Source organism: Montipora foliosa, chromosome 8, assembly GCF_036669935.1.
Source record: "Montipora foliosa isolate CH-2021 chromosome 8, ASM3666993v2, whole genome shotgun sequence".
Lineage (NCBI taxonomy): Eukaryota > Metazoa > Cnidaria > Anthozoa > Scleractinia > Acroporidae > Montipora > Montipora foliosa.
Window position 1 is genome coordinate 40,330,474 of NC_090876.1, and position 27,500 is coordinate 40,357,973.

General features: G+C 41.6%; 2 protein-coding genes across 2 annotated transcripts in view; one reads left to right on the forward strand and one right to left on the reverse strand.

Annotated features, from left to right (window-relative positions):
- The window catches only part of LOC137967859 (NACHT domain- and WD repeat-containing protein 1-like), a 35,100-nt gene extending 26,653 nt beyond the window's left edge, over positions 1-8,447 (forward strand). The window contains exons 7-13 of the mRNA XM_068814455.1: positions 1,222-1,538; positions 2,274-2,449; positions 3,196-3,516; positions 3,799-4,150; positions 4,583-5,070; positions 5,664-6,486; positions 7,356-8,447. Coding sequence (XP_068670556.1) covers positions 1,222-1,538; positions 2,274-2,449; positions 3,196-3,516; positions 3,799-4,150; positions 4,583-5,070; positions 5,664-6,486; positions 7,356-8,186 — 3,308 coding nt within the window. The 3' untranslated portion in view covers positions 8,187-8,447. The remainder of the gene's footprint in view (positions 1-1,221; positions 1,539-2,273; positions 2,450-3,195; positions 3,517-3,798; positions 4,151-4,582; positions 5,071-5,663; positions 6,487-7,355) is intronic.
- A 14,435-nt stretch (positions 8,448-22,882) lies between these two features.
- LOC137968807 (mitogen-activated protein kinase kinase kinase 20-like) overlaps positions 22,883-27,500 on the reverse strand; it is a 30,835-nt gene continuing 26,217 nt past the window's right edge. Inside the window, exons 17-20 of the mRNA XM_068815287.1 lie at positions 27,358-27,435; positions 25,721-25,900; positions 24,854-25,109; positions 22,883-23,960 (exon numbers count right to left, since the gene is read on the reverse strand). Coding sequence (XP_068671388.1) covers positions 23,290-23,960; positions 24,854-25,109; positions 25,721-25,900; positions 27,358-27,435 — 1,185 coding nt within the window. The 3' untranslated portion in view covers positions 22,883-23,289. The remainder of the gene's footprint in view (positions 23,961-24,853; positions 25,110-25,720; positions 25,901-27,357; positions 27,436-27,500) is intronic.

The window sequence follows — 27,500 nt, forward strand, 5'->3', positions numbered from 1 at the left end:
CTAAAGTTTGGTACTGTAAGGAGCTTTTTTTTGTTTTTAAGTCCAAATCATTGCTTCAATTGTTTAGCAATCACATTATACGTTAGGAGAACTGCAATATCATCCCAATCAAAAAACCCAACTGAACAGCGACTTTATTTATAATTCAATAAACGCTATTTATTAGTCCTCGAGCTTGAGAAAACTAATCCAGTCTGGTGCAACAACAATTCAAGTACATTAATTTTATATACGTGCATGCCTTAAGGATTTTAAAGTAATGAAAAATAAGCTATTTGCTCATGTGATTAACGAGACCTTTTGTCGTCCATGACAAAAGGTAATACCGACCTTCAGAATTGGATGCGAGTGGGAGTTTTAAAATTAACTTTCCTCAGTCTTCTTAGACAATCACTTGTTAACGTTTTCTTGTTTTTAAAGCCTTCATAATTATGTCATTACAGTCAAGTAAGAGAAATTTTACTTCTGGTTCGCGCGATTGGTTGAAAATTAGAACCTCAAACTGAATAGACAAATCTGAGATGATGTGTGCACGCGGAATAAAGTTTGTGGTAAAATAGCGTTCACCTTCCGATGAATTTGTTTGCAACAATAACACTTCGGTAGTTTCCTTAAAGAGGCATCGTCGTGCTAATCTTGCTGTTTTTACAGAAAAAGAAACTGGGTCAAAATCTAAATTAATACATTAGCTCACACTTACATCATTCCCGACAACCCACTGACAAGATATGAACTGATATAGTTAGACCTATAGCACAACGAGCTGTTCTTATTAATTTTTGGTGACTTTCTGAAGACACCGTCTTTAAATTTGAAAAAACTGGCCAGTTTTTTCAAATTTCAATCCATTTCAATCCTCTCCATCTTTCGCTGCAAACAACAAAGAATAGCTTCAGTGCACTTCAATAGTTTTTGGCAACAAGACAACCGCATTATTTTTTGGTCTTCATTGATGCAAACACGCCTTTCAGTGTTTGAAGTTTGACTAAAGTAGCGTTACAATGCCCCTTTGTGAAGACACACATCTGACCGCCTTAAAGTCATTTACATTTGCCCTCTTAACAAAAGCGAAAACCATACTAACAAATTGTGAGCAAATCCAGAAACGATATACATGTGTGTGTATCTACATATATTCTAACTTTACGGCCTGCGCATGTGACGAGAATCACCCTGGCTTGTTTCTGTGCAAAAGGATGTAATGAATAACTCTGTTTTCAGGTCGCGCCCTCACAGAGAGTTTCTGCGAACAGCTTAAACTTGTTTATGACATTAGCGATGAGGTTCCTGAAGACTACAAAGGCTTGTGCGAGATCTTTCCGTCATTTATCGGGCATGCTTCAGAGCAAAAACCGCTGTGCATTGTGATTGATTCCTTAGACCAATTGACTGACGCAGACGGTGCAAGGCGTTTCTTGGAATGGCTCCCACGCAAGCTTCCAGCGCATGTGCACATGGTATTATCTACTCTACCCGTGGAGGGTGGGTGTTTGCAGCGCCTGAAAACATTTGGATTACTATCTGAGCGATTCTTAGAGGTAACTTATTTTATTTGTAAATGAGGCGGTTTCTATTTTTTTTCTCTACACCTTCATGTACTTTAGTTGTCAATCTGCTTTGTAGTAAAAAGACAAGCATAATAACTTAAAACTCGAAGCAAGGATGATCTTCGCATATGGGAGGTGAACCTGAAACCATCCAAGCTTAACCGTAACTCGAGCCCAGGACCCTGCGATTCCGCTGCATTGCTCCACCTTTTTAAGTTTTTAAAGCCATCTTTGATCTGGTCGACTGCGCCTATTACGAAGGTTAACACAGCCCATTAGTTGTTGAAAGGGTAACAAAGATAAATATGCCTTCCAAACGGACAAACCTCCTTTAGCAACACTTGTACGTGTTCTTTACCATATTGTAGACCATTTTCATAAATGGTGATCACCTTTACTTTTTTTTCTATTTATGTTAATTAGACCTACTGCCCTCATTTTGAAACAAAAGTTCTTTTGAAATTTGCTCGTCGTATCGAGGCTAGAAAGGTTATTAGCATTAAAACTCAAGAATAGTTTATTGGCCGCCATTATTGAAGAGGTCTATAAGCGTTGCAAAAGTGAATACAAATTTAAATGTAAGGACAGCCCCTGACTGATAAGACGTTCCTTGAAACCCTGAGATCTAGCACGGAGTTGTAATGTTAAAACGTGAAAACATAGATCATAAAATCGTAACTAATTTTGCTTCCAAAAACACATGGTGATATTTTGCCTCAAATTTAGGTGACCCGGCTTGATGTGCATGATGGACCTGTAATCCTTGAAAACTGGCTTCAATCGGTCAACAGAACGCTGACCCCTGAACAGCAGGCGTTCGTATTGGATGCCTTCAACCGCTGTCCGTTACCGCTTTATTTGCATTTGCTGTTTAACAAGTGTCGTTCTTGGCCTTCATACAAGTAAGAACGTACAGTTTGTATGGCGGCGTTTCAACATGGGAAAAGGGTGGTGATCTTTAGTAAATTAATTATTCTCGAAGAATAACAAGACAAATAACATCAAGTTATTAAAAATGCAAAAACTCACCGGTAGCTCAGTTGGTTGAGCACCGGGCTATCACGCGGGAGGTCGTGAGTTCAACTCCGGCCGGACCAACACTCAGGGTCTTTAAATAATTGAGGAGAAAGTGCTGCCTTTGTAATTACATCTGCAAATGGTTAGACTCTCTAGGGTTCTCGGATAAGGACGATAAGCCGGAGGTCCCGTCTCACAACCCTTCAATGTTCATAATCCTGTGGGACGTAAAAGAACCCGAACACTTGTCGCAAAGAGTAGGGCATGTAGTTGCCGGTGTTGTGGTCTGTCTTCTGTGGGATATCATGGTTGAGAGGGTAAAAAGGGCGCACTTTATTTGGAGCCTCGCTCTGTTGTGCGACCCCCATCACAGCCTGTTTCTCTGTTGTGGTGAAAGTGATTAAATAAATAAATAAATAAATAACAGTGTATACCAGCATCGCAGCTACGTGGTCCCTAAAGGTCTTTGATCCAAAAACAAGGGGCGCTGTGCCTCCATTCCCTTGGTTCATCCCCTCGATCCCCCACTAAGTTAACATTTCTTGTGTATCGAGCATTTCAATGTTGTTGGGTTAATTTCAGTGCTTGCGATGAGCGCAGATTCATGTATTAATTTTATTCCCATTTTTAGAAACATCGCAGACACAATCCTTGAGTCCGACGTGATTGGAATGATAAATTCTCTCTACCAAGCCCTCGAAAAGTATCACGGTCAAATGCTTGTGAGGAGAGTCCTGGGTCTTTTGGCGGCGGGAACGGATGGCATGAATTCAGAAGACATTTTGAATATCTTAAGTTGTGATGAGGAACTCTTAACTGACGTGTTGGTCTGGCACGAGCCACCCCAACGCCGTCTGCCACCCTTGTTGTTGGCACGTTTGAAGTACGATCTTGGCCCGTTTTTAGTTGAGAGGGGTGCATATGGAGTGTCTCTGTTAGCTCTGTATCACAGGTAAGAATCTCATACTTCGTAGTTGGAGGCTACTCAAATTGAAAGTTAGCTTTGCGGCAAAGACTCTCACACATGTGACCCTCAGAGTTCTTAGCGCTCTTCTGTTTCCCTGAAGAAATGTCTAGTGGCGGTAAAAATGAAAATAAGCTCGACTATGCCCTTGATTTGTCTGTCATATATGGCAACAATAGACAAAAATAGACAAATTGAGCTAACCTTTTCTTTAATTCATCTCGCAATTGTGCGTCTTTCCATTGGATCTACATATTTTTGTGATTGTAGGCAGTTTGTAGAGGTCGCTAGAGAGAGATACCTCGTAGAGGATCGTAACAAGGAAACACAAAGCAATATCGCCGACTACTTCTCTGGCGAATATCACAACAAATATGGCCAAGAACGAGACATTCCTGCTCAGCCACATGCTTACTCATCGGTGGCTCTAAATCTGAGAAAACTGGATCGACTTCCTGAAGCTTTACTCGAGGCACGTGATTTCAAGAGGCTGCGAAGCACCTTGGGGGATTTAAAGTTCATTCAAGCAAAGTGCATGGCTGGAATGGGATATGAGCTTCTCGCGGAGGCTACCAGGGCTCTCAGTTGTGCGGTTAATGAACAAACGGAGCCTCACAGTCAGGTGATTTGAGATAAAGGCATTCTCTTGTTAATATTTAAAAAGGAAAACTTACTGGACGCTGCCATAAAAAAACTTGAGAAGGGATGGCGCAATGGTGAGGGCACTCGTTTCCCACCAGTGTGGCCCGGGTTCGATTCAGCGTCATATGTGGGTTGAAGTTGTTGGTTCTCTCCTCTGCTTCGAGAAGTTTTTCGCCGGCTACTTCTTTTTCTTTTTCTTTTAACAAAAGCAAATAGTTTATTTGTGCCACACGCAAGTTAATATAAGTAATAGACGTAAGAAAGGTACTTGAAACAAAACAGTCCTCTACTCGAGTTGGAGGCTTCAAAACTCGCTAGTCTTCTATTACAAAATAGATATTAAAAGCTTGACGGAAGAACAAAGTCATTTTTGGTCGAAATGAAATTTTAATTGCGTATAATTGAATCTTAGGTCATCAAAGATCTTGAAGATATTTTGGGATTCTTGCGCAGCGAGATTCACATTTTGAGTGGATCACCGATCTTGACTTACCAGCAGGCAGCTACGTATCCACAAAACCATTGGATCGCCCGAAATGCACTACGCATGCGTTTAGCATTTGATCAACCTGATCCTGACAACATCCCTACACCAGATAGGTGGGTGGAGTGGTTGAACAAGCCAGAAGTTCCGGAAGCTTTTGAACTTGAACTCGGTGGGCATTCGAAAGGTATTCTGTCGACTTGCTTTGCAAAGGACAACAGGACTTTGCTCTCTGGTTCGGCCGATGGAACAATCAGAGTTTGGGACAGTCAAACAGGAGAATTGCATGCACAACTTGAGGATCATCAAGGACCTGTCACTTGTGTTCGGCTTTCCCCGGATGGCACCATAATGGCGTCTGCATCAGCTGACAAGACTATCCGACTGTGGAGATTTCCTGCCATTGAATGTTTAAGGTTTGTAAATGTCACAGGGCCACTCTTATGCAAGAATGGTCAGTGTAACGTTATTGAGGAATTTCGGCTTCTTTTGTTAAAAAAAAACATTTGTCGCATTCATGATTGAGGCATTCATTGGCTGAGCTGAACGCAATCATCGCAGCCTTGACTTTCCGATTGTCACGTCTTGCGCGCACGTTTGGTGACTTGCGAGTTTAAATTTTAAAGGAAAATCCATTGTTCGAACTGAAGTAAACTCGAGCATATGTCGGTAGTCTTTGAACGTAGCATGCAGTTTAAGTCTTCTTTACCCCTTTTTAATGGAGAGAGAGAGAGAGTATTTACAAAAAGACACTCCCTCCCTTTGGCAATGTAAGACAGTGCTCGTGGTTTGACAGCTTTGAATTGCGTGGGAAGGGGGAGGATTAAGAAGGCTTGTGTTTTGTACCGTGTAGATCTATTGCTAGAAAAGAACTTAAAAAAGAGAGGTGTCTTCATTCGAAATGTATCAAGAACTATGCGACTGATTATAGCTCTTTTGACAGTAACACGTCAATACAATTTTGAAAAGCACCGAACATGAACATGACTTAAATTTATTTTCCTAAAAGGATTCTTGGGGGACACGAAGACAGAGTGACCTGCGTCGCCTTCTCGAAAGGTGGAGACAAGCTTCTTTCATCATCAAAAGACAAGACCCTAAAAATCTGGGACGTGGTTACGGGTGCCAACCTAGAGACACTCAGGGGACACAAAAGCTTCCCTATGTCATGTGCCTGGTCACCACTTGATCAATCAATTGCTGCTTCGTGCGGTGATCAGCTGGAACTCTTCATATGGGATCTCGAGGAGAAGAAAATCAGGCATACCTTGGAGGGCCACCAGCGCGACGACAACCCAAATTTTCCCGTCAGAGACACCTTGGAAGGTTATGCAGAGCTTGACTTCAAAGCCCTTATTTGGTCCATGTGTTTCTCTCCTGATGGAAAGCATCTTGCATCCGCCTGCGTGGACAGTGACGTCATCTTATGGGACGTGCAAACTGGGGCAAGGGTCTGGACGTTCAACCTTCCAAACGACGCTTCTACTGTTGCTTTTGTGAAGACTGACCACGGTACGTTATTGGCTGCTGGCTCTTCCGCTCATCATACGGTCACTCTCTTCGATGCAACCTTCGATGAAGCCAGCTATGACGTCAGCGCTAGATCTAGGACCCTCGCTTTGTTAGGTGGTCATTCAAATTGGGTACTGGATGTAGCGTTTAATGGAGATGGTACTTTGCTGGCATCTGCTGCTTCGGACAAAACCGTACGCGTCTGGGACGCTACGGCAGCAGAAAAACTACGTGAAGCGCGTTTTCATTCAGAACGCTGTTGGAGTGTGGCATACTCTGAAGACGGGAAATGGCTGGCTTCAGCATCAGATGACTTTAAGGTAAGCGGAATATATAAAGACATAAAAATGTATTGCACCTAGAGGTGAAAGTGCCACTGGGAATAAAATCACTTGCCTTTTCCGCCGGGGAGAGGGCGATAAAGCCCTAGAGACGAGGTGGTTCTTTGATGTATATGGAGTGTGAAATGACCATTCAAAGGAAAATTGTAATCAGCTGGTTTTTACAAAGCTCCAACACCGTTCCTCCAAAATCAATTCGGGCTTGCTTCGCCTAGCTTGTAGAGATTCATCAACTAATGGCAAAAATGTCGATTCGGTAACATAACAAAAGAAAATTAGCCCACGTATAAGTCGAGTCAAAAGCTGACGTTTCGAGGGGAAAGCCCTTCGTGAGAGCGAAAAACGTTTGAGCGTGAACTTCAGTGTAATTTTGTTTCGTTTTCGTTGGCGTTCACCGCCGGTAGATGTCAAGATCCCTTGCAACTGATCTCAAAGAGGACACGCATAATTCAGTAACGTAACTCCACATGCTTTTGCTCGAAGGACCATCAGAATTCAGTAGTTTTTGTGTCCTTTCATTTCATGTGGTTACCATTTTTAATTGAACTACTACCAAATGAAAAACTTTTGTCTGCAGACTATAGAGCGTTTTCACTCACGTGACCAGTAGCCATATTGGATAACTGAAACAAAAGAAAGTATTTGCATAAAAATAGAGTTCAATTCCCGAAGGATTAGTTTGGTACACCATCATGGCCGCCATTCCTTTGTTTTGGAACACCAACATGGCCGCCGTGACGTCATGTCAAAACGCTCAATATCGGCTGTGATAGGCTAATATGATTGGTTGGAGTATTAGCATTAGCTATTGCAGCGATGCAGCCAAAACGTGTCTTTTGTCTCTGCAGGTATGTGTATGGGACATGGAGGCGCTGAAGGTCTCTTTGATCTATGAAGGACACGAGAATAAAAGAACTTTTTCCTGCGGAGTGCGCGCGTGTACCTTTTCACGAGATTCCAAACAGGTCGCTAGTGGTGGAGACGAGCTCAAAATTCGCATTTGGTCGCGAGAGAGCGGTAAGGATAACATCGTGTTGCACTGCGGCGAGTCCATGCTTCCTTGGTGCCTTCGATTCTCAATGGACGACAAAAGATTGGTCTCCGTCGGCGAGTTTGCAAACGGTGCGATTGTGTGGGACTTAGAGAAACAATCTAAGATTACCGTCTTGGAAGGGCATGAACGCTTCTGCCAATATACTGAATTTTCTCCATCAGGAAAGTTCATCCTAACCAGTTCAATAGACAACTCTGCAAGAATCTGGAACAGCTCCAGTCTAGAGCACGTGACCACTGTAGTGCAACCAGATTGGGTGACCTGTGCCACGTTCTCTCACGACGAGAAGATGTTAGCCACTTGTTCAAAAGATGAATTGGTGCGTCTGTGGGACACAAGCACCTGGAAAGAGACATGCGTGATGCGAGGACACGATTCTGAGATCCGAATGGTAAGTTTTTCTCCCAATGACCAGTTTTTGGCGAGTGGGGCCTTGGACCAAACCATTCGTATATGGGATTGCGATACTGGTCACCAGGTTCAAGTGTTTTATGCGGCTTCTGGGATCTGGGGGCTAGCCTGGCACCCAATTGTGGCAGATATGCTGACGGCTGGAGATGCTGTTGGTTATCTTTACTTCTTAAAGCTTCACGAGCGAAAAAACGGACATGACCAAGAGGACTAGAGACCTGGCGAGGCCATAATTATATGAAACATGAATTAGTATTATTATTACAAGTTCAAATCGTTGCCTTAGAATCTTGAGTATGTCATTCAGCTATGGCTGAGTGTACTTCAATATACCGAAAAAAAGATTGCGAATTTTTGTACACAATACATGCAATTGCAAGCTATTTCTTAGTTTGTTAACGTTATCAAGGATGAAAGGAAAAAATGTTGGTCGACTTTTGTTCACTGGAGTGAATACTTAAACAATAAAGATTGCACTGGGAACCTACTCTACGAGGATTGGATCTTAAAGCCTGGTCTTCACTTTGAGACTTAATGATGGTTGGTACCTTTTGTTAGAATAATTAATAACTAATTAACGACAATGTAATACGGCCCGAGAAAACGAAAGCGGTAAGATGTGTAGGGTGTTTTTTGGATCACTTATTCAATCACCAGAAGTCAGCGGACCGCACTGTCGAATACCGCTTGCTAACTTGGCCTGTCATAGCTTGCGTACTCCCTCCGATTAGAGGGTTTATCTCACTCCCAACGAGTCATCACAAACGGTTCACAATAAGAGGTACGACCCTACCCTACATAATACCTGTTTTGTTCACCTGAGGTTATTTTTGCCTTTATAATTCGCTAGATTTGTTATTTTTCTTTATCTTAGTTATATTTACGAAGCCACCTTCTCTTCTCTCTTGCAAGGATTCGTTGTTTTTCCTTGTGTCGTTCACTTGTTTTTTTTTTGCATTTTTGAGGTTTTAGTTGGATTTATTAAACCTCCACCCCTTCTCTATCTTTTGCATCTTTACAAAGAGTTAACGCAATATAAATCAGTTTGTGACGTAAAAACAGGAATAGACCCACTCCCCTTCCAACTCGGTCGTGAACAAAAGATGCTTCGATTTTCGCAACTTTCGAAGCCTCTAAAAGGGCGGGATTTGTTAGAAAAAGGAAAAAAAAGCCGCGATGCGTTTCCAACAGGTGCAAAGATTCATTTTAGCGAAAAAATTTTTTTGGGGGTTATGGGCACTTTAAAGGCTAGGGAGAAATTGATCGCCGGGGGTAGCAGGGAAGAGTGGAGCTGATGTATTGAAGCTAGGCTTACGCGGGATTTCCTTGTATGGGAAGAATTTATCTGTATAAATCCATTGGCTGACGTACTACGTGGTCACCCATCCATTTAAGAAGGTCGCCAATCAAGGATCGTTTGTGTAAGACTGAATCACCCATCTACGATTAACCGTCTGTGAAAAAGCGTTACTTGTAAGGAGTGACAGTGAAATAATAAGGATTCAGCGAAACAATACTCCTAAAACGCACGTCAAGGTATTAACCCGAAAATGATTTTTTTTCTCCAAGGTATCTTTCTTTTTCTCAAATTTGTTTTATAAACATTGATTTTCAATTCTTGTTTTCCAATTGGGTTAATGCGATCCTTGTACGGGGAAAAAAATCGAGAAATAAGTGGAACGTCGGTTTTGAATGACATAATAGGGAGTTTAATTAGGCAAGAACAACGGAAGTGGCAACGAAAATGTCAGTCCAAAATATAACTTAGCGCTATCGCAAGTATTTCGCGATTTTTCCATTTTGTTCACGTTGTCCAATAAGGGCGAACTATCCTGTAAGTGGATGGGTGCGAACGGTACAAGGAATGGTTCATTGATTTCACGTTGCTGTTTTGTAGAGTACGGCAAAAAAAAAATGCATGGAAATTCGTGCTACACGTGCAGCAAGATTATTTTTTCGTTTTTTTAAACTTCGTGTTTCATTGAATCGATCGATATACGAAGCAGCTTTTCCTTGCTCTTATTGAGAATCCATGGTTTGTTTATGTGCATTGTTTCCTAACCAATCTCGAGAGCTGTTATTAGTCCATTTCCGAGTTCATGTCTGCCTCCTCTTGAAAGAGAGTCTAAGCGCGAAGTTTTTGTGATGGTAAATAGTTCTACTTTACATATAGTGAAGTCTGCTACGAGCCTAGAAGGCCCATCAGACCGGCACTTATCTCTGGTTTCTGTAGTATGAAGCGACCAGGAGAATTTATACTCCCCCTGGATGGGATGAAAGTCCATCGCGGGTTTACCCCCAGCATTAGATTCTCCGGTACCCATTTATACACCTGGGTGGAGAGAGGCACCGTGAGAGTAAAGTGTCTTGCCCAAGAACACAACACAATGTCCCCGGAGTCGAGCGCACTAACTATGAGGTCAGCGCGCCTCCCACATATGAATGAAAACTAATTTTCATAATAAAAACTTTGCTCTTAGACTCGCTTTGAAGAGGGGGCAGACATGAACTCGGAAATGGACTAGTCCACCGCTTTCTTTCCCTACGAAAAGAAAATAGCTATGCTGGAGTGCAAGTTTCATAAGTCCAGCCTTTGTAACTGACTTTAACATTTAATTTTCAGTATACCTCATCCGAACACCGTCTACAACTACGAGCGTGTTCATTCTTAAGGGCTAAAACTTGTCATCTATAACTAAATCTACAATTAAGACGTATGCTTCTTGAACTTTGTTCAGTTGTTCTGGTTTTCACGCTTGTCAGCAGTGGACTGTGCACGCGAAGAAAAACCTCCTTTAGGAACTCCTCCACCATGCTGTTTTGCCTCAGAACTCTGAATACGAGAGGCGGCGTCTTTTGTCATCGGATTTTTTGGGCCTCCACCGGTCTGCTGGCCTCCTTGTTTATCCATTCTTCAGTGAATGTTTGGCTGGGAATCGGTAAACTGCGGGGAAATTGAATATAGAGGAAATACATTGTTTACTTTCAGTCATCACAAATTGTTTAAAAGGTACACGTCAGCTTACTCCCTGTCCCATGGGAGTTGGTGCGAGTTTCAAGAAAACAATGTCTGATGTTCTTGCAGGACTTCAAGATTATAAATTTCATCAAAACGTTTCTTTGTCGCTCGATGTATAAACTGTTTGCAGTACATCAGGTACATCAGGATAAATTTATTGAGTAACCCGCTGTCTGAAGCACGGGCTCAAATGTCGCGAATTTCTGGCCATGTAGTAAGCAAATTATGGTGTTTTTACAGACATTTATGTTACCTCGTTTACTGCGCCTTTCAATAACATGCGGACTCTTAAATTCACAGGTCAACCGACAAATGCGTTTTTCGCTACCGTCAATCAAATGTTCCGCGGCTCCTCCCAGCTTCCGACTTTGTTGACTGAACTGGGCTTAACGATGTGATTTGATTATTACGCACTCGACAGTAGTCGGAAGCTCGGAGGAGCCGCCGAACATTTGATTGACGGTAGCGAAAAACGCATTTGTCGGTTGACCTTTGAATTAAAGAGTCCGCATGTTATTGAAAGGCGCAGTAAGTTGCAGTTACAGTTAATTCATCATGTACTTTACTCTTCTTACTTTGCCAAAAAAATTGTTGACTGAACAAAACATTTGCAGTTGACAGAATTTAAATCTAACTAGACCCTCTGTGAGGGTACACTGGGTTTCCTGGGGTACGTGCACCGTTCCAGACAATTTTTTTCAAGTTGGGGGGTCATTAAGACCATTTAAGGGGTCACCCAGAAGTCATACCAACAGAGGCCCTTTGGTTCACAGGTCCTCACACGTTCGTACGACGAAACAGATCCTTTTCTGAGGTTAAAAACCTGGCTACCGGCCTATTAATTAATCATTTGTCAGAAAGAAGAAATTCCTGTCCTCTTTAAAAAAAATAAACACGCATTGCTTGAGGTTGGTAGTGACGTAACACAGCGATTTATTCCATATAAAATGTCAACTGAGCTGTGTGTTGTCTTCCAGGAGATTCAAGTTGTCCTTGCGTAATACGTAGTTCTAACAGTGCATGATATTGTTTTGGTATTGTCTATCATTGTAGTGCCATGGTACAAGTCTAGGATAAATAGCCTGAGAAGACATGTGGTTACTAGCAAAGTCTTGAGCCCAGAAAGATTGAAGAAAATAAATGGGAGGTGAGAAACATTGGCTTCTGGGCTGACATGTTGATAATTTTCAAGCTCCCTCACAACTTCTTTCACCACAAGTTTAAGCGTGCCCTCTGAGCAGCTTTGTAATACTAAAATTTACTACAGGTATCCCTGTCCGGCGGGTTTAATATCTGGATGGGTGACCATACCCCTTCGTAAGACAGAAGCATTGGACCGAAAATACTATTAATGCTAACAAATGCGAACTCAGCAAGGTACAGATTTTGTTAGCTTGCCTCATGCAAAAACAAATATTGATGCAAAAGTAAATTGATACACAGTTTTTAGAAACAGCAGAAGGAAGCTTTCAGGACGGTTGCTCGAGAATAACATATTTACGACATGAAAACAACATTAATTTTGAACCGTGAATATAGAATATAAGAAGTTACGATCAGCGACAAACATTTTGGGAGATTTTTTCTACGTTCAATTTTATTATTGTACTTTTGGTCGCACAAATAAATCGCAAAATCGAAAGTGACATCGCCGGAATTCAGCGGGCGCCGTGATTAAGTTACCGCGGCATGTTTACTCGTCAAACAGTGAAGCATCTGTGTCAAATGATGGCAAGATACCGGGTTTTATTTTTCTGTCAAGTGTTATAAAGTTTGAAAATAAATGAGTGAATTCAAAACAAAGATCACAATCGCCCAAACTCTGAGTGAGGTTGACCATTGTTTCTGCAAAGTCAAAAATTTACTCTCCAAGACGAGATTATTTATCACCAGGTAATTCCATCATTTTGGAAATAGCAGCTACTTTATTATTCACCGGCGTCACAATTTTTTGCTGATTTTGGGGCTCATTTTGTTGAAACTCAAGCACGCTTCCAACAGACCTGTTTATTTTTGTGGAACCTTTCCTGCTTACAGAGAAATACTAAAAATATCCTCCCTTGTCACGTTTCAACCTTAAGCTCGAAAATTCAATACACAACATGATATTATAATTCACAAAGGCAGAAAATATCACAGAATCCTTTTTCAGCGAAACATTTTATTGAAACAAACAACATAAGATGCACTAAAACGCCATTCGCGTTGCAATGACTTTCGACGCCATTGCTGGTTAACGAGAATAACAAACTCACGAGGCAGAATGTACATTTATATTTAATTAAGTTAGCACAACAGAAAAACGCTAACCTCATTTTGACATGAAAATGCTTTACTATTGCCATAAAAACTATCCAGTTAAGCTCGCATATTATAAAACATTCATGAAGGCCACCTTTTCCAGCGAAAAATTTATTGAAACAAACAACATATTTGCTCTTAGAGGCGAAAACCTCTTCCTATTTCATTGCGTGCGTCAAGACAAGAAACTCAATCGTGTCAAATTACCATGTAATTGCCAACAATTACTTCAGGTTCAAACCCTTTCCTGAAGGACCTTTTCCTTGAATAACAAGAAAATGCTTTACTATTGCCACAAAAACTATCCAGTTAAGCTCGCATATCATAAAACATGATGAATTCATAAAGGCCACCTCTTCCAGCGAACAGTTTTTTGAAACAAACAACATATATGCTATTAGAGGCAAAAACCCCTTCCTATTCCATTACGTGCGTGAAGAGAAAAAACTCAATCGTGTCAAATATGCGCAATATTACAACAAACTAAAATTTCGGGATCAAACCGTTTCCATGAAGAACCTTTTCCTTGAATAATGAAGCACAAAATAGACGACAAGCTTTCTTTTAAATAATTTTTGGCTGTCACATTTCCATTTTTTTTTTTACCTGAAGACTGTGCAGAGTTGATCACAGATCCACTTAAGGTGTTCGATTCGTTCTCTGTCTTTGTTGAACCCATAAGTTACCAGAGAACTTTCCATTTGGTTTCAGTGTTCTACATAACAGCACACTTGGTAAAATCTTAGAAATGGAGCTCACTTTGATTTCGGCTCGACGGGCGACAGATTGTTGTCGAAGTGCATTACTCGTCGCTTTTAAGATTCCACCGCCTGTCTTGTTCAGTATCCAAATGACTTGCCATTATTGAGCTTCATAAGGGTATATTTTGTTCAAAGATCCACTAAAACGCCATTCGCGTTACATGACTTTCGACGCCATTGCCGGTTAAGTTTATCATTCAACTGTGTCCACCAGAGAAATCTACGCATTTCCACTACCCTCTCTATCCTAAGAATACGAGCAGAAGGCTCTATGCACAAAGACACTACTTAGCAGGGGAGTGACAGGCAAGACTTTTACCGACACGGAGAAAAAAAAAAAAAACAAATAAAACAAATAAAACAAACAATTGAAACGCAGATCCCGACTGGGTTTGCCATACTTGCAACCCAGTAAATATCTGCAGTTAATACTACCATTTTAAAATGACATTTTCATTTGATACACAAACTTCAAGTTTAAATACAAAAATGTTAAGAGTTACAGTTACTAGTATTGTGTTGTAATAATGCTGAGACAATTATTTTTTACCTTTGGGCGAGATGTAATAATGATTTTTTTTAGACTGGGATAGTTGTCACGTTAAAACTTAATTAAAGTATTTTAATATAGTCCATGTAAGCAGTCAAGTTCATATTAAACGATCATTTTGTTGTATTCAATAGCTTTCTACAATACATTTACATCAGTGACAAATGAACAACATTACTTACAGGAAAAAAAAGGTTTTCTTCCAGTTTGTCAAAAAATAATCACTGATTAACTTGTGGATTTGGAAAAGCCACGAGCCCGTATTGAACATGAGTAAACCCGTTTACCGTTGAAGTTACTGAGTTTGTTCTATGAACTGCGGTCATAACAATTTTCGCACGTCGTGCGAACGTGTAAACATTTTAGAAGCAATTAGTGCGTTGCCTAAGGCAATTCCAGTCGTAGACAGGTACAGCCCAACAAATTTCCCTTTATAAAAAAATACCCAAATTACACAATCGCTTCCTGTGCACTTCATTTACATTCTTTGGTTTTGTCAGCTCTCTTTTGATAAACTGGTAACCTCAAAGAAAAGATTACTTCTATACCCTAAGGAGGGAAACATACAAACACCCAATTGAAGCTAGGACAGCAACATTGGCATGACCTTTTAAATTACGTTTTTAAAAGGCATCCCTCTTACGCTTACCAAAGCGTTTTCCCTCATATTATTTCATCAATATCCTCTTCCATGTCCAACGCCAACACTTACTTTCACATTGGAACTCCTAGTATTACTGGATTAAGAAGGCGATCATAAAAGATAACAAGAGGAGCTTTCGGCAGAGCTATGATTGCCCCCGTAGGGAAAAATCCCAAGAAGGCATCATTGTAGTTTGCGCGTATACACAAATTTGTCACTCGATGTCCTTGGCATTACCGGTAATAATACACCGTTTTCAGTTCCTTCACAAGGTGAGATTTTAACAATTCCTGTTTCTTACTATTCATTTGGTCATTTAGTCCTATATCTGCGATTACAAAATCCAGATCAATAAAGCACTGACATGAAACCGTGCAACATCGGTGGTTATTCATTACTTATTATATTAATGACCGTGACTGACAAACTTCATCCTTTTCATTTCAAACCGTGTGGAAAACTGACTTGCTTTAAAAAATGACCTTGCGTTTCCCTTAGCTTAATTCTGTTTCTACTTGTACACCACCGTGTTCGCCATGATCAAACCTTTTACATTTACAACGACACGAAACCATGCAACGCCCTTTTCAGATTCAGTACTGATAAAGCGATTTGTTCTCTCCCCGTCCGCTTTAACATGAATAACTTTTGTCTTATGCTAAGGCTGCTCCGTTTGTAAACGGTCATTCCTCTACCTGGGCCCTGTACGCATTGAATTCAGCGTACAACTATACTTAATTATGGCGGGGGCAGCTGTAGTCTCAACTATTACTAGTTCTATGTACATGTGCTTGGATACTCAAGATTGGTGATTGCGGGAACACTCGAGGTTTTATTCTCTTCCCGGGCATCATGTGTCGATTCAGTTTGGTTCCACACTCCGTTCCGAGAAGTTTTTCCACTCACATTAAAACAAATTCCCTTGGAAGGACGCAATCAAGCTGTTGTTTGTAACACGCAATGGAAACAGAAGGACGCTTTTCGGTGTGTCGCATCCGCTCAGTCGTGGCGAAACAAGTAAATGCCTCTAAACGACTATTCAGTGCTTTTGGGCTACAAACCATTTAAACCCGTTGTCGGTGACAAATGACAAAGCAAAGAAATAAAAGTCTGAGGTTGAAAATGTTGCATTTTGGTTAAAGTTTTCGGGTTGTGACTCGTACAGATTCGATCAGAATGTATTTTAGGTAATCCCTTTGAGCGACATCGACTTGAAATAGTAGGAAAAGTGGACTTACTAAAGCTCTTGATGCTACCACGGTTAGAAGCGAATTTTACTGAAATGTGAACACTACAAGTCGCAAACGCCATAGACATCGTCAATTTTAATTTTGATTTCATTTTCAGTTTTCGTCATTAGTAGAGCTCTTTCGTTCGGCTACATAAGATCACATAAGCTTGAGACTTTAAAAGGTAATTATTATAAAAGTTATATTTGAGGAAGGTAGCAATTGATTAAAACATACCTGAAAAAAGATGAAGGGAGATGAATGCTTGTCAATCGCCTTCTTGAAATAGCAATAACTCTAAAAGATATTATATTATAAGAGGGTGTTGTACGCTTTCTAGGAAAGATGACGTCACTCATTTTCTGGGAAAACATGCGCTGATGACTAGTACTGAGAACCGGTTTCAACCAGTTCCAACAGGTTTACGGTAGAGTACATTGAATTGTCGATCGATGGCAGTCGAGAAGTATTCGTTTGTAGTTAATTTTTAATGCACAGACTCCTTGTAATTATCTATGGCGACGGGACGGCCAAGAAAGATTTGCGTGGGAACTTTGACTTCTTCAACTCATACACAGAGTTACTGAGAATAAAGATTGACATGTTGTGTTGGATCATGATCATGATGATATTGGTTCAACGCCAAATTCTCATGACTAGCCAAAATAGAAATATTTGATACTGGTTAGGAGAATGAACGCTTAGATCTCGGGAGTGCAAGGGTTAAAGTAGTGAAACACTCTCTGTTGTTTTTCCAAGAAGACTCATTTCAGCGGCCGTTGGCAAAACCAGGATCGGATCGGATCGGATCGGACCGGACCGGACCGGATCGGATCGGACCGGACCGGACCGGATCGGATCGGATCGGACCGGATCGGACCGGATCGGATCGGATCGGATCGACAAAACCCGGACTGGTTCAATATCAAAATTCCTGCCAATAGACACATGAAATCCCTGGGTCACATCCCACCTTCAAGGGTGTCCTTCCGGAAAAAGTTCGTACTTGCGTTTCAATAAATCATAGCAAACTATTCATCAGAAGAAAGCTTAATAAATGTGGACAGTTTTTGTATGCAAGGGCCAGCTGAACAAAGTACAAGTGCCGGATCTTGGGAGATCTGACCAGCAAATAATATTTAGACTAAAAACAAAATAATTATGCAAGACTGATTGTACGGCTGTGAGGATATATAGTTTTTGTTTGACCAATATTTCGTCGGGTACGGCCCGACTTCTTCAGGGAGTTATGTACGAGTTATGATTTAACTCCCTGAAGAAGTCAGGCCGTGCCTGACGAAAATTGGTCAAACAAACACTATATATCCTCACAGCCGTAAAACCAGCCTTGCATACTTATTTTGTTTTTAATCTTAATAAACGTAGTTTACGCCAACAGATATAGTGTAACCGAGTTTTCCTTTTATTGTCAGGAGCCGGTAAGACGTGACACCACCGAGAGTTCTTCTAATTAATTTATCGGGTATCAGATGCCGCTTCACGAGCAAAATGACTTGACAGTGTTGTTATTCACAAGCCATCAATCAACGAAATTGTCTCAGGCGTTTTCGATATTCTGATTGGTTGTTTAGATATCCGCATCTAAGGTTGGAGAAGCCAAAAATATGCGAGGTATGTTGTGTAAATGGACGCCATGAGAAATTATTCTAAATATCGGAATCTCCTGACAAGCTTTTGTTGATTGATGGCTTGTGAATAACAACACTGTGAAGTCATTTTGCTCGTGAAGCGGCATCCGATAGCCGATAAATTTAACACAAGAACCCTCGGCGGTTTCACGTCTTACCGGCTCCGATTCTGACACTTACCAAAAGAAAAACTCGCTAAAGCAGTATATTTATCGTAAACTACATTTACTAAGCTTTCTTCTGATGTATAGTTTGTCATGATTTTATTGAAACTAACGCGAGTACGAACTTTTTTCCGGAAGGACACCCGTGAAGGTGGGAAGTAACCTTTACTGGTAACCTTAACTGGTGACCCAGGGATTTCATGTGTCTATTGACAGGAATTTTGATATTGAACCAGTCCGGGTTTTGTCGATCCGATCCGATCCGGTCCGGTCCGATCCGATCCGATCCGATCCGATCCGATCCGATCCGATCCGGTCCGGTCCGATCCGATCCGATCCGGGTTTTGCCAACGGCCCATTTCAGCCAGGAGCCCAAATTGCTTTCTTGGAAAAGTAAACAGTGGAATCCTCATTTCTTGGAAGGACGCGCGTGCAAGGTCGTGTAAACATTAAGGGGGCCTTGGTAAAACCCGTGATGGTCAATACCCGTGACGGTCAAATCGCGATAATTGTCACGTAGCCGTCACGTTTCCTATTTAAAAACCTCCTTGTTTGTGGCTAAAATCCGTGACGACTTACTGCTATTCCCTGTTGAATATGAGCTGAATTCCTTTCACCTAGTCTGGGTTGCATGCGTTGGCTCGGGTTTTCAATGTTTTAAATCGCCTGGAAATTACAGGAGAACCTCCTCGCTAGTTCTATAATCCACAGTTTTTGGTCAAATTTTCACGAATCGTAAATAAAATAGCAAGTAAAAAGTGCTGAAACAAATCGCAAGACTTTGTGCAAAGGAGCCGCTTTCCTCTCACAATGAGAGAAGATTAACAGGGGAGCCGGCGTAATTGTCTTCCTCTCAGTTCATGGTACAGGACTGAAGCTTATTTCCTTGATCCTGATTATTTAATTTATCCTGCGTAAATACAACGTATATTTTACAAGCGAACGAGACAATAATTAGCGTAGCCAAAGTGCTGTTAAATAACGAATCTTTTCTTTGTAGTTCAACACCCACGCCGTTAACTTTTAACGCAACATCGTCCCAGAATGCACCACGGAGAACCGAAATAAGTCACGTCGTATTTCACGTCAACAGTGTCAGGACGACGTCATGTCAACAGCAGTCCCCAGTTGTTCAAACGATGGATAGCGCTATCCGCCGGATAAATCCCTATCTAGTGGATAAGTCATAGCGAAACCGATTGCGCTGTCCAGTGGATTGTGATCTATCCGGTGGATATTACAACTGGGGCCAGGAGCCTGGGCTCAAATGTCTCGTGTAACATGGATTAAAAATCGGCTCGTGTTACATTTCCTTTAAAAACGGATAAACACTCCTCATTAGAATCCTTTATATAAAGCATACTAAGGCATAGCTTGTTTTTCTGATTTGCTAATGTTAACCTCTTACAATAGACCATATTCGTATTCTCGGTGTTGGACTGGAACTAGCTTGCAATGGAGGCTAATTCGGGGGAATATATTAGAAAGTATTTGCATTTGAAAAGATTCCCCCGCATTAGGCTCCATTGCAAGCTAGTTCCAGTCCAATACCGAGAATACGAATATGGTCTATTTGAACCTTTTTTCGGACTCCAGAGGGACACGCTTTTCGTGGAATGTTCATGAAGCCGGTCAATAAACTCGCAGGTCGTGTTTTATCGGGTCTAAAACCACTTGGCTTCACCTCATGGTTTAAAACCTGATAAAACATTCCTGCTCGTTTATTAAACCAGACTAGCCTCTAAAATAGCCCACTTTCGATATATTAAAATTCAGTCCTAAACAAAAGGCATCATCTCGAGGCTCTGGGGAATAAACTCATACAAATCCTTGTATTTATTCCCCAGAGCGTCGAGATGATGCCTTTTGTTTAGGACTGAATTTTAATATATCGAAAGTGAACTATTGTCCGATAATTGCAAATGTAACAATATTTGAATGCAGCAATTTTTTTAAACAAGGTTCTCAAGTTTTTCGACTTTTATTTCCAGCTCATGTCGACGACCTATTTCTCTACATTTTCAGCATCAAAAGGAAAAGTTCTTCTTGATATTTATTTATTTATTTTTTGTATTGTTTTTATTTGGAAGGCTACAGGCCAGAGACAGCAAAACCCTCAATTTGCATTGAGGAGGATAGACCAAATCGACTAACTCAATGTTGTACCCAATACACCTCTTTACAGTTGTGTGCTTAGTTACCTGGCCTTTAAATGAAAGTGAGCCTGGTGTTGACCTTGTTATGATACAGACCTCCCTCCCTTTCCTGTCATGCTAATTAGTGAAAATGTACATGAGAAAACCAGTGAGGTTTCTATCAAAACAAGGTCAACTCCAGCCTCACTTTCATTTATAGCCCAGGTAACTAAGCACACAACTGTAAAATGGACAATTCAAATCTCTCGGGGTTAACATTTTTTGTATATTGTATTTGCATTAGAATGAAGCATTCGCATTTGAACGATATAGAAATACCGGGAACAAAACGTTTGATTCCCAAAGGGTTTGAATTGGGTAAAATATTGAGTTAGCCGATTTGGTCTATTGAGGCCAGCTCTTGATTGACGATATTCAGGAAAAAAAAAACCCCTCTCTCTCTCTCTCTCTCTCTATACAGTGGGATTTCCCATATTGTGTTTCGGTTTTTTTTAAAAATGTAAGCAATTTGCGTAAGGAAATAATTTTGTATATTTTTCTTAAAAGACACGTCCAACGGATCGCGCCATAATTCCAAATTGGGATGCCCCAAGTAATTTTTCGATTTCTGTTTGGTGATTGACTTTCGTGATTTCGCACTCCACTATCAGCCACCTTCAAGAAAAGCCAAAACAAGTGCAACTTCATCATAAGGCGAGCGTTTTTAAGTGCTTAACGCCCGATTTAAGTATTTTGTTTCGGCTCGCAATTGGCTGATTCAACTGTCTACGTACAGGGTGAAGGCCAGACTAGACTCCCTAATATATATTTGCTACAATCAGTGGCAAACGTAGTTGGGACACTAACGCCAGCATGGGCCTGAAAACCTCTCAGACTTCAGAAACAAAACATAACTGTCAAAATTCCACTAAAATCTTCAAAATAGAAGTCCCCTCCCCCAATAATTGTTGAAATGTAAAAAAAAAAAGTAAATGCTTTTTTTATAGTGGAAGTGCAATTAGCTATCAAGCTAGCTGACAGGCACCCCACTTAAAATGATCTGAAAGAAACAATTCAAACTTAACAGAAATATTATTAAGAACCCCAACTGGCAGGTAGAGTCGAATTCGGGACAACCGGAAGGAGATTAGAACGGGATTTGAATTCGGGACAACCGGAAGGAGGTTACAACGGGATTTGAACCCTGGGCAACCGCATGCAAAAGCCAACGCCCTATCCACTAGACCACGCCGCCTCCTTGAAATAGACAAGGAAATGTCTGTTCACTGTTGGCAACATTGTCCTGGGTGGGGGGGGGGGGGGGGGGGGAATATTCACATTAAGTAAGAAAACCAACTGCAAAGGATGAGTGTCCCAAGACTTTTGCCAATGATTGTACGTATATCTGCGTACTCCACGTGGCGTTGTAATGGAAAGGGGCCCACGCGAGAACAGGAAAAAAATGTCTGGCTAGGGTGGAGATTGAGCCAACACCATCCCAGGGAGAAGGAGGGGGCGGGAGGGGGAGGCCTTGTTCCCTTTTAAAAACGAGCTTGTGTTCCCTTGTTCCCGAAATTACTTCCAAACTTTTCCTCAGCTTTTTGATCCCTAAAATGGTTTATGTTCCCCAAGGTAATTTGTCATTGTTGCCCTGTTTCCCAGTTCAAATTAGCCATGTTCCCTTCTTCCTAAAACCCTTCGGAGGGCCGCATAGTTTTCCTCTGTCCTTGTGTGAGCCTCTTTCTTGACTGTTAAGGAGGCTCGAAAGCAGTGCTGTACCGTTGTATGGCAACAGTTAAGGACTAGCAGACACCCTTAAAAAAATGGGCCTGACAAAACCGAAGTGTTTCACTACTGAAAGAATCGAGAGTGTTGTAATCCTTTTCCATTGAAAACCAACTGTTACCACAGGTGACCCAAGCTCAGTGTGGAGGAATATTAAGGATTTGTAAGGGAAGACAAGACCTGAGACCGGAGAACATAATTTTACGAAAAATATTCTCAATTAAAAAGCCTAACCTTGTTGCCATTGTGGGTCGCTTCCTTCCTGTGAGGTTTCTTTTCCAGATTCGACGCGAATTGAGTCATTACATTATCAGTTCCTCGGTTCTCAACGGTCATAATAAAATACCAAAGGTTGAACACTGAATGCTCACGAGCCCACCAAATGGAGTCAGGTATTCCTGGTTAAAATGGCGTCGCTGGTAGCGCTTCGATTGAGCGGCTAGCGAGTTGAAATGAAAGCAAAACCTTTGCCCTTGAATTCTACAGTGAATTTGGCCGTGGGAACATTTTAACCAGGAATATTTGAATCCATTTGGTGGGCTCGTGAGAATTCAGTGTCCAGCCTTGGTATCTTATTGTGACCGTTGACAGCCGAGGAACTCATAATGGTTCAATTCGTGTCAAATGTGGAAAAAAAAAACCTCACAGGAAGGAAGCGACCAAAAATGGCAATAAGGTTAGGCTTTTAAATTGCGAATTATTTCGTAAAATTATCTTCTCAGGCCTCAGTTCTTGTCTTCCCATACAAATCCTTATATTCCCTCACACTGAGCTTGGGCACCTGTGCTGTTACCTGTGAAAGACCCTTTCGAGCCTCTTTGAGGTCTACAATATAAACGCCTACAATACAACAACTGGTAACCATATTTCAACTGGGAATTTTCAATCCCTGGGCCAAACAGGGGTTTTTTTACGAAACAAGAAAGCAAGGATATTCGTTTTTCCAAAGAGCATAACTGTACATGGCCTGATTCCAAATGGTCAATTTTGTTATTGTCTGTCAGTAATGCGAGACTGACAGCGGAATGAACGAACGATAAAATCTATAAAAAAAACACTACGTCAATAAAAATAATTCTTCTCAAGTTCTACGACCCCCTCCTCTTCCGCGTCCCCTAGGGTCAAAATTGCCCCTGCCCCGCTTCCCCCTACCCCGGTTGCTCCTGCCACGTTCGCCTCTTCCTCGATAGCTTCGCTGCCGTTCGTTTCCTTCAGGGTGACCCGTAACCTTCGGGTCATTAAACGTTCTGGGATCATTGACGGAGCGTCTTCTGGGAAGAACAGTGCACCATGAACCATTTTCACTGTTCAGCTCCAGACCACTTTCACCACTGTCTTCTTCTCTACATTCTGTACTTGAGCTGTTGGCTTTTTCATTCAGGCCACCGCTTTCCCGCTCGGTGGTTTTCCTCTGTGGTGCAGGCTGTTTGGAGAAGACTTTGCCAGTTTTCGAAGAAGATCGTCCAGCTCCTTCGCTAGCAGTTGAACGCTCATTCAAAACTGTATCGTTCTTATAATTTGGACTTCTTGTCGCATAGTTTGAGTCGCTTACACTCCGTCGAAAGCCCTGATTCCACTGACGCCATCCCCTCCCACCTCTGCCCCTATCTCCCCTCCCTCGTGACCACTGTTTATTATAATTCGTCTGCGGATCATGCGCAGAACACTGCGAAGTATCGGAGGAAAAGGAAACAGAGCGAGGCTTAGTGCGACTTTCTGAGATCCAGCTGGCGTCCCAGGGAGATGAATAACCTGAAAATTAACGATTAAGGTAAACAGAACACTTGATAGTGCCACAGGAATAGGTTGGAACAACATCACTACCACAAAAAAGCGTTCATTCAAGAAAGACAATGGTGGTTCATTTGTGGCATGCACATAAAGAGGATATTATATGGCCGCGCGGAGATACGAAATTTCTCTTCGAGTGTAGAAATATAGAAGAGAAATTTCGTATCTCCAAGCGGCCATGTAATATTCTATTTATTATATAAACACGTCCAATGAAATACTAAATCATTTTACGAAAGCCCTCGAAAGGCGCGATTTTCTTATGTAACCATAACAACAGTGATCTTTTCACGTGTGAAAATAACATGTTTTCTTCACGTGTGAAGATATCATGTTTTCGCGCGAAAGCTCACTTGGTATTTCATTGGTGTTTATATAATAAAGTAAATGCCTTCACCGTACTCTGCCAAGCACCTTCAACACATGGTAGTGCTACTCGGCTGTTGCTAAGATCACCGCCAAATAAAATGCTCTACACAAGAAATGAATTCTATTGTATCACGGAATAGGCAAACGCATGCAGATATCCCGGACTTAAAACCTCGCTCTTGAGAGCGTACAGCTTGCTCAGTGGAAAACACCGCTGCACGTTGTTCACCGAAGTGAACTCCTGTTGGATGGGGTTATTATCTGCGTGTGTGACCATGTGGGAATACCCAGAGCTGTACGCATTGGAGAAGTTAGGCCGGGGCTGACGTTGAACACTGCCACGATCTTACCCTGACTCGAGGATTTCTCTCCGGGAACCCCAGTTTTCAAACCCTCATCAAAATCGACTCGCAGCTAATTACATCTGGCTATCATGAGGATCACGTGTTACACATTCACCAATGAAGCTATCTAACGATCCATACCTTTGTGGCACTGCGAACTAGCTGAACCACTCCAGGGCGATCTGCTTGGCGGTGAGCTTTTTACAGGCGAAACACTAGCAGAAAGGACGACTTTTTGAGGATACTCTTGAGGCCTTTTCGTGGGACTTAAAGAATTCCGGAAGGCCACTTTCTGAGCCCAGGTTTCCGGAAAAGGATCCAGGTCAAGCTTGGGGCGAACAGCGTTCAATAGCGGCTGCGGGGGACTAGTGAAAGAGGACCGTCTCGAACTTGAGCACTGGTGAAGAACAGGAGAAAATGAAATCAATCTCATCTCACTACAACGAAAATGTCCAACTCATCTTATCCAGCACTGCCTCTAGAGTGGGCTGCATTCGTATTATCCTATCATGTTTTGGTCGTTCTCTTGAGCTTTTATGATTAAAATACTTGTTTCATCAAATCTTTCATCGACGTTCTTAGGTAGAAACTTGTCGCCTAAAAAGATCAGCTCCAAACGATAGTTAATCGAGGAACTGGTTATGAAACCTTAGAACCTTCAAAAGCGAGAACAATGTTGTCGCAAATCGATGTTGAATTAACCGTGACCCAGCATAATCTTTTGTTTTCGCTTCGCACGGGTTTGTAAATCAGTTGTGCATAATTTAATCGAAGGATTTGATTGGTTATCTTCTCGAAAAAAAAGGTGTGTTTTGTGCAGGGCCAAGGCCAAAAATACGGACAAAAACATGAAACAAAGGAACTTGTCGAGTTTCATAACCATCTCCATGCATTAACTAGTGTCCAAACATATCACCCATTTTTTAAAGGTCACGACGTGACGTCATGCGAATGCGCTTACATCCTCGGTCTAGATATTTGAACAAACTACAGATGTTCATAGCATACCGAACCGGTTGGAGTGGGCGATTCGGAGTGGACTGTTTCTTGGCGGTTGGTTATTTTTTCGTTGGGTCCCACAGCAGACTGCTTCAACGTTAACTGCACATTTTTTGTAACTGTTGATCCACCATCCTGCAGGAAGACAGTGTGAAGATGTTTGGTAGTTTTCGGCTTTTTCACGTCACTCTGCAAAACACAAATGACAGTTTTTAGATGAAGGGGGTAGTTTCGGCTAAAGAAACTGTGGTCAGTGCTGCGTCGGTGGGGAAGTGGTACACAAAAATTTGGTTTTATCAACGGAGCTGATAATGTAAATTGACCACCTTACAGAGATTCTAAAAGCTGACGTTTCGAGCGGAGGGCTAACCCTCGAAGCGTCAGCTTTTAGAATCTCTGTACGGTGGTCAATTTACATTATCAACTCCGTTGATGAAACCAAATTTATGACATTTTTTAGACTGCCTGCGGTTCCTTAGGGGTCCCTCAAGCCTCGCGATTGTTGAGTGAATCGCGTTTTGTCTCGTAATCGAGAGAAAGGGTTTCTATCGGGACTGAAGGACCAAGTCAAACGGTGGTTAAAATGCACCAATCAGCGACTCTTACTATGAAAACTGTAAAGCCCCATGCAAATGGAGGACACATTAGGGAGCTTAAGCACGCGCGTTTTTGAGACGCGGACGGCAACCGGAATAGAACATTTCGCGTGCCAGGACAGTGGTATTTCCCAGATTTTTATACTAATCATCTCTTATGGAGAAAAGATACTTAGTAATGTAAATGTGGTTGTGTGAATACAAATTAAAAGAGAAAACGGCTCACTTCCGGTTGTCGTCCGCGTTTCAAAAACGCGCGTGCGTAAGCTCCCTATTGTTGGCCAACAACTTCCAACAACATTGTTGGGGCCACGCACGCACAGTACATATGGTCTCCATGGAGACAGCAACGCATTAGCATGTTGAAAACAAGATGGCAGCCAAATTGTGTAAGTTTACAAAGTCTTACGGGTCGTATCCTTCCCATAATACACTGCACGTCCTTACATTGTTGAGAGTCGCTGCGTCCGTTTGGACAGGAAGACCTTAGGACAGCAAAGACCAGAACCAGGTTGCTGACCAGCGGTTTTTGCTAAAACAATGGTTTGCTGGGGGTGCTCAGTCTCGCAGGCTCAGAAAACCTGGTTGTGGTCGTTGTTATTTAAGGTTTTCCGTTTGAACACAACTGCCAACACCATCCAACAACCCCTTGTTGCGCCCGTTTAAACGGGGCTTTAAGCCAAATCTGTTCATTTGTGATAAACATATTTTACTATTTTATCCGGGAGATCACAGTTTCATGCGCTGCACAAGTTATAACTTTGCCCTGTGACCGAGCCAATGAGAGGAATCAAACTTTCCTCTCCTTTTATATGAAAAATAATTTTTTTATCGCAGAGATGATTGAGAGGTGTAAAGAAGAAAATCAAATTATGCCTCTCGCAAGCCGGATAGAAAGCCACAGAAAATCGAGGATTTTACCAAAGGGTAAAGATTGTAAATAAATGTAAGGATTTTACATTTTGCTCTTATTTACTTCAGAAATTATGCGAAGTTTTCAAAACCAACAAAAATAAAACAAAAGAACAACACCAAAATGAATCCCCTTACCTCGTAATTAACAATGCATTCAACAGAAGGAGTTGAACCGACAGTACTGGTGTGCCAGCGGTCCATCACAAAAGGTGGCTGCCAGGGAAAGCAAATAAATAAGATAACATTCGTCAGTTAAACTCAGCAAGTTAATGCAAGCA